Raw genomic sequence first — 7,063 nt, 5'->3', positions numbered from 1 at the left:
CACATGGCGCGGGGCGGCTGGGCCCGTGAGCCATGGCCGCTGAGCCTGCGCGTCTGGAGCCTGTGCTCCGCAACGGGAGAGGCCCGCATACCCAAAAAAAAAAAAAAAAAAAAAAAAAAAAAAAAAAAAAAGGGGCCTCTCTGGATCTCAGAGGCCACAGTAAAGGAGGGGTGAGATGAGCCTCAGCTAACAGCCCTTCCGGCCCCGATCCCAGGGACAGGGAAGACAGTGAGTTCCTTTCCATGGCAGGGACGACAGGCTGGAGTCCAGGGCCCGTGTCTGCAGAGGCAAATGCCGGAATCAAAGCAGGCTGGGAGTGTGGGCTCCGCTCCTGCAGGGACTGGCATCTCTCAGCTGCCTGGGCAGCAATCAGGGTAGGGATGGAGGGCAGGAGGGAGGGAGGCACCGTACCCACCAGGCCCCCACCGTACATCCAGCCACAACCGGGAGAACCAGCCCTGGGCTGAGGATGGTCCGTCTGGGGGTGATCTCATTTACCTGGACGACAGTTCCAGGAAGCGGGGAGGGTCCGGGAAGAGGTGCCCCATTATGTGGATGGGGACACTGAGGCTCCTAGGAGCAGTGACTCAGCCTCCTGTTTGGAGCCTGGCATGTCAGGGGTGGGGTAGGGCATGGGAGGGGAGACAGCTATGCTGGGAAAGAGGCCAGAGCCCCACTCCCTGCCCAAACCCAGGCTCTTAGGCAGGGCCCTCTCTCCCTGCAGACTCTGGGTGTCCACTTTTAGTGACGGGGTGAGTGAGGAGGGGTCAGAGTGTGGGGCTGGGAGAGGCAGCCCCGGACTTCACTCTTCTGCGGGGGAAGAAGCCCCTGCCCACAAAGCGAGCGGGTGGGTGGTCAGGAGGCCACAATGGGGGAGCAGCCAGGTGTCCCGGGAGCTGCACCAGGAGAGCAGTGGCTGCGGTGCCGGGGCTGGAGGCCCACAGGGCAGCGTGCTGGGCCCAGAGAGGGAAAGTTCTGCCCTTTCCAGGAGCGCTCAGCCCAGGCCTGGGCAGGTGGGGGCCGCAGGGAGGAGTGCCTGGTGGGGGAGGCCTGGGGTCCCCTTGGGGATGGTATGGCTTTGTCCAGGCACACCACGCTGACCCGGCCTGCTGGGGCATGTGCCTGCGGCTGGACTGGGGGCCCAGCTGTGGGCCTCTCCAAGGGACTCACAATTCATGTACACCCACCCACCTGCCGCACAAGATGTTTCAGTGAGCCGGTCTGTACCTCCCCTGGGTGCCGTCTCACCCACACTCGTACGATGCACACACACACCTGATGCCCAGGCTCGGGCCGGCCACGGGTGGTCAGCCCCTGTGACCCTCCCTCCACCTCGCCCACACTCTGGAAGGGTGACCTGACGGTGCTTTCTGCGGGGAAATGATACGGCAGTAACACTGTCCACGGCACTGCGTCGCTCTGTGCCTGGGTCTGCACTGGGCCCGGGGGAAGCAAGAGACCCAGGCCCTGGTTCCGAGGGACCCTGAGGGACCCCAAGGGACCCCAGTCTAGGAGTGGTAAGCCGGGCACAATGGCAGGCCTGACAATCCTCCCTCAGCCCTTATGCCGTGTGTTCTCCTGTGCCACCCAGGCTTTGGGGGGCTGAGGGGAACAGAGGGACCAGAGCCAGGACAGTTCAGTCCCCAGGCAGAGTCCAGACTGTCACCCAGCTTAACCCAGCCACAGGCTCCCCTGAGGGCCCCTGGTTGTGCAGACCATTGTGAGGGGCTGCGAGAGGCCCTGCCTTGGAAGGGGGAGATCCAACACAGCAGGGGAGGGCCGCCTAAGGTGGGTAAGGCACTCACAGACTCACCCAGATCCTGGGACCAGGCACGGGGCCGCAGCCTGCCTGGGGGTCATTTGTTCACTCCCAGAGAGCCCGTCCCCTCCCTGCAGGCCCCCTACCCCCCATTATGGCCTGAACACTCAGTGTTGGGGACGTCTCTACCTCCTCCAGACATTCTGCCCTGAGGGCCTCTCTGTCTCGTTCTTTGCATCTGAGTGTCCACACAGTGTGTGGCACATAGTAGGTGCTTTATAAATACCTGAAGCTAAATGCAGTGAGAGCCACCAGTCTGTGACAGCTGCTTTATTTATTTCACCTCTCTGTGCCTGTGAAGTGGTGCTGCCATTCCCATTTGCCAGAGAAGGAAACTGAGGCTCAGAGGGGAGGAACGACTTGCCTAGTATCTGGCCCCTGCTGGCCCGACTCCAGCCTGCTCTGTCCTGGCTCATCTGGCTCCTCTCTTTCTTCATCCTGCCCTGAAGCCTGTGACTGTGGCTGCCATCAGTGGCTGGGGGCTTTGAAGCGGCCTCCCCTCTCCCCTCAGGCTCCCTGGAGTCTCCTTCCCCTCCCCTCCCTCCCCCAGCTGCCTCTTGGTCCCCAGCCTGGCTGGACACCAGAATCCCCTGGGAGCGTGTAAAACCTCCCCACCATCAGGCTTGTCCTGGGCGAGGCTGATGAAGTGGGTCAGAGCAGGGCCCGGCAATCTCTATGGGGATTCTCGTGTTCAGTCAGATTTGGGAATCACTGCAAGCTGAGGTGTGGCATTGGCCAATAATATTTCCTGGCCAGTTCAGGTATGTGATGATGATACCTGGGATGGAGCTGGGCCAAGGAGAGAGGAAAGAGGCCTGAGTGGAGGAAGGAACCCACTGCCTGGAGGGGTTGGTGGGAGTCGGTGCTCTGTGCTGACCGGGTCTGGTGATTCTGGCTCTTGGCAACCTTGGGGCAGGTGTGTCTCACTGGCACGGAGGAAATGCCAGCTGCATCCTGAGGGCCAAGCGTCCCAGGTTTCCTGCTGCACTGTGCTGTCTTCCTGGCCTTAGTTTACTCTCCAGGGTCAAATGATAAGTTCCAAGACCCCAGTCAGTGGGGAGCTGAGGCTTGAACCCCTGTCTGTCTGCTCGCCCAGCCCCAGTCCTTTCCACCATCCTGAACCACTCTGTTTTTGCCCCTCCAACATACATCACTGTCTTGAATCAACCCTGTGAGGTGAGGAGGAGAGAGGGAGAACCAGAGAAAGCCAGAGAGAGAGGGTGATTTGCCCAAAGGCACTGGGTTTAAGCTGCAGAGCCGGGACTTGATCCCAGAGATGGGCTGTCTTCAACTCTCCCGCAATGCCTGGCAAGCATGTGCATTATCATCTGCCTCCCCGAGGTGCCTGGAATGAGCTCTGCCCATGCTGGGCATGAGACCACGTGGTCCAGAGACCACGTCAGCATCTCTCTCCTCCCTGCCACACCCCAAATGCTGGACACCTGGTGGGTGGTCGGTCTGTGGTGTTGATTGAGTGATCTGATGGGTTGGTTGGCAACTTCCGGCAGCTTCTCAGCTCATGCAGATCCCCGACCTCCAGGGCTGGCCCTGTGTGTAATCCCACCCCCGACTCCTCCAGGAATGGGGGCAGGGGCGGCGATCTGGTGAGAAGGGAGGTGGGGGGTTGGGGGTGGTGCAGAGAAGGAGGAGCTCCCAGAGACCACCGGGAGAGTCAGTGTGGACTTCGGTCAGGGTGCTGGACCTGGGTCTAGTCTCTGCTCCTCTGCTGCTGCTGCTTCTTCTTCTTTTTTTAAAAAAAATTTTTTGGCTGTGCCATGCAGCATGTGAAATCTTAATTCCCCAACCAGGGATTGAACCTGCACCCCCTGCGCTGGAAGCGTGGAGTCTTAACCACTGGACCGCCAAGGAAGCCCGTCTGCTCCTCTGCTTCTGTCCTGTTTAACATGGGACAAGTCTTTTGTGCTCTCTGGTTGGGGCTTGGTGGTCTTTGCTGATCTTGAAGGCCACCTCCAGTTCCGAAGGTGATGAATCTGTGATTGGACCTGAACTCCAGGCCCATCCTGAAGTCTGGGATGGTGGGGGTTTTGTCTAAGATTCCAGGGTCCCTTTTGCCTATTTTGGGGGTTAGGGGAGGGAATAGCAAGTTCTCTCTCCCAGGCCTGGCCCTGAAGGCATAGGCTGGGTACCAGCTCTGCTCACCCCTCTGGGCCCTGTGCCTCCAAGATGAGGGACATCATGTGGCAGAAACAAAGCCCTGGTTATGCTGAGACAGAATTTCCTGCCCCAAGGTTCAAGGTGGTATTGTCCAGCAGGACTCGGGCTCAGGCAAGCTCTCTTCCGCCTCCTCTCACCTCCACAGAGGCACTGCAGAGCAAAGACAGTGGCCAGCTCTGTCGGTCACCCCCCCCAGGGCACCCCAAGGAGGCCTCTTTGCTGGGCTTCAGACCCCCCAGTCCTGCCTTCAGCCCTCAGGCCAATATCATGCCCAGCATGGGCAGAGCTCATTCCAGGCACCTCGGGGAGGCAGATGATAATGGACATGCTTGCCAGGCATTGCGGGAGAGTTGAAGACAGCCCATCTCTGGGATCAAGTCCCGGCTCTGCAGCTTAAACCCAGTGCCTTTGGGCAAATCACCCTCTCTCTCTGGCTTTCTCTGGTTCTCCCTCTCTCCTCCTCACCTCACAGGGTTGATTCAAGACAGTGATGTATGTTGGAGGGGCAAAAACAGAGTGGTTCAGGATGGTGGAAAGGACTGGGGCTGGGCGAGCAGACATACAGGGGTTCAAGCCTCAGCTCCCCACTGACTGGGGTCTTGGTAAACTCACTTACCCTTCCAGCCCCCTCACTGGTGAACTGGTGGCAGGAATAAGGCCCCTCACAGGACTGTGTGGCAAGTGTAGGGCACTCCATGCATACCTGAGCGTGGCTGGTGACCAGAGAGCCACCTTCCCCCGTCTCCTCGACTGAACGAATAAAGTTGCCAAGTCCAGCCTGGAAGCTGTGCTCCAGAGAAAAACTGTTGAGATCTAAGCCCTGGAGACAGTGTGGGGTCTTGGAGTCTTGCAGCGGGGTTCGGGGTCACAGGTAGTACCGGCAGCAGGATGGGGATTCCCTCCCACCACGGTTTACGGTGGGTGCCTGTGATTAGGTGAAGCAATGCGCTGGGCGGGGGAGCTGCTCAAAGGGTGGGAGTGTGGGAGAGCAGAGGAGAGGGCAGACATGTGGGAGGGAGGTGCCAGAGCATAGAGGTGGGCGAGGAGGGGCGGGTGAGGGGTAGCTGGGCTGGAAAGGAAGGAAGGGGAGGCTGGGGGTCACGGCTGGCCACTGGGGAGGGGCCAGCAGGGTCCCTCACGCATGTTCCTTTTTGGCTGGTGGTGTGCCCTCCCCTTTTACAGATGAGAAAACTGAGGTCCAGAGGCTCATAGACTAAAGGACTACCTATGCCATGCAGCTTGTACGGAGCAGAGCAGGGACTCGAGCTGCTACCTGCTCGTTTCATGGTACACACCACTTCTGGAGGTCCTGGGGGCTCAAAGGCAGCCTCTGAAACTGGGATAAGAGTCATAGAATTTTTAGAACTGGAAAGGACTCTGAGATTGTCCAGTTCAGACTTGTCACTTTACTGAGGGCAAACAGAGGCCCAGAGAAGGTAGATGGCTGGTGGGGGGCACAGGTCACACAGCGAGCAGAGCAGAGCGGAACCATGAACCCAGCTCTCCTGTCCACAGCCAGCCACGTAGGGTGCCCACAGCTGCATCCCGAGACAGCCCCTGGACAGCACCGCTGAGGCCATTCATCCAAGGCTGTCACCGTGGGGCAGGGAGTCCTGCCATGGGCTGACTCACTGCCCAGGGATGCAGTTACTACAAATTTGCCTGTGCCAGGCACTGCTGGCCCCTCAGGCTCCAGGAACTAACTCCAGCTAGATTCCCATTGCCTAGCATGAGTCACCACCAACTTGAGTTGGTATGTTTGCTCTCGGCTCCACACCCACAAAAGCTGGGTGGGAACTCAGAGAGGCACACAGTGAAGTGAGTTGACCCCAGGCTGAATAATCTGGAGAGGGGAGCTGGATGGGATCTGGAGTGATGAAATCCGGAGGGGGGCCCGGAGTCAGCAGCTGGGAGGGTCCCTCCTTCCTCACGTGCATATAGACATTCCTGGGGTTTGAGGACGCCTCAGCATCCTCCCAGCCTCCCCGAGCACCTTTCTCTTCTCTCTTCTCACCATGATCACCTGCAGGCACCACCAGTTCACCTCCTCCAGCTCCATCAAGGGCTCCTGTGGCATCGGCGGTGGTTCCAGCCGCGGGTCTTCCGTCCTGGCCGGAGGCTCCTGCCGGGCCCCCAGCGCCAACGGGGGGCCTGTCTGTCTCCTCCTCCCGCTACTCCTCCGGGGGTGTCTGCGGGCTGGGGGGCGGCTATGGCGGCAACTACAGCAGCAGCAGCTGCTTTGGTGGGGCCCTGGGTAGCATCTTCGTTGGAGGATATGGTGGTGGCCTTGGCGTCTGCCTCAGTGGTGGCAATGGCGGCTTCCTCTCTGGCAACGAGAAGCTCACCATGCAGAACCTCAACGACCGCCTGGCCTCCTACCTGGAGAAGGCGCGCCCTGGAGGAGGCCAACACGGAGATGGGGGTGAAGATCCGCGACTGGTACCAGAATCAGAGGTCCAGGCCTGCCCGCGACTACAGCCCCTACTTCAAGACCATCGAGGACCTGCAGGAGCAGGTGGCGTGGCCAGGTGCGCGGCTCTGGTGGTGGAGTGTTGATAGAGGTCATGGCTGCACGGACCCTAGAAAAGCTCTTGCTAGCATCTTCATTTTATAAACAGGGAGGCTGAGGCCCGTTTTTGAGGAGTGACCATGGACTACTCAGAATTGGTGGCGGAGGGGTCCCTTTTTAGCATCAGGGTATCTGAGCTGGACCTGGTACCCTGAATCTCTTACTCCCTGCAAGCATTCTTTGGATCAGCTTCTCTCCAAGGTAAGATGGGGCCCAGGATGGGGTGGCGGATACGTGGGTGCATCCCCTGCACATGCTGAGCTGGGTGGAGAAGGCACCCAAGGCTGTCTGGGGGAGAGTAAAGACTGACCTGCCAGCCAGATAACCCCAAGTATGGTGAGGTTCCTTTCTCCCCTCTTTGCTATTCACCCCTGAGCAGCAGGGCCTTGGCTAACCAGACCTGTCCTTCACCCCCTCTGCAGATCTTCGAGGCCACAATAGAGAATACACAGCCTCTTTTTTTTTTTTTTTTTTTTTTTTTGCGGTACGCGGGCCTCTCA

The 7,063-nt window shown here is 59.3% G+C and overlaps 1 protein-coding gene across 1 annotated transcript in view; it reads left to right on the top strand.

Annotated features, from left to right (window-relative positions):
* Positions 1 to 99: 99 nt before the first annotated feature.
* The window catches only part of LOC102990810 (keratin, type I cytoskeletal 16), a 9,432-nt gene continuing 2,468 nt past the window's right edge, over positions 100 to 7,063 (top strand). The window contains 3 exon segments of the mRNA XM_024130073.2: positions 100 to 6,134; positions 6,136 to 6,381; positions 6,383 to 6,499. Of these exon segments, the coding sequence (XP_023985841.2) occupies positions 6,010 to 6,134; positions 6,136 to 6,381; positions 6,383 to 6,499 (488 nt within the window). The 5' untranslated portion in view covers positions 100 to 6,009.

The sequence above is a fragment of the Physeter macrocephalus genome, chromosome 14, assembly GCF_002837175.3.
Source record: "Physeter macrocephalus isolate SW-GA chromosome 14, ASM283717v5, whole genome shotgun sequence".
In the NCBI taxonomy this organism is placed as follows: Eukaryota; Metazoa; Chordata; class Mammalia; order Artiodactyla; family Physeteridae; genus Physeter; species Physeter macrocephalus.
Note: the sequence above shows the minus strand (reverse complement) of the source record. Positions and strands in the feature narration are given on the sequence as shown.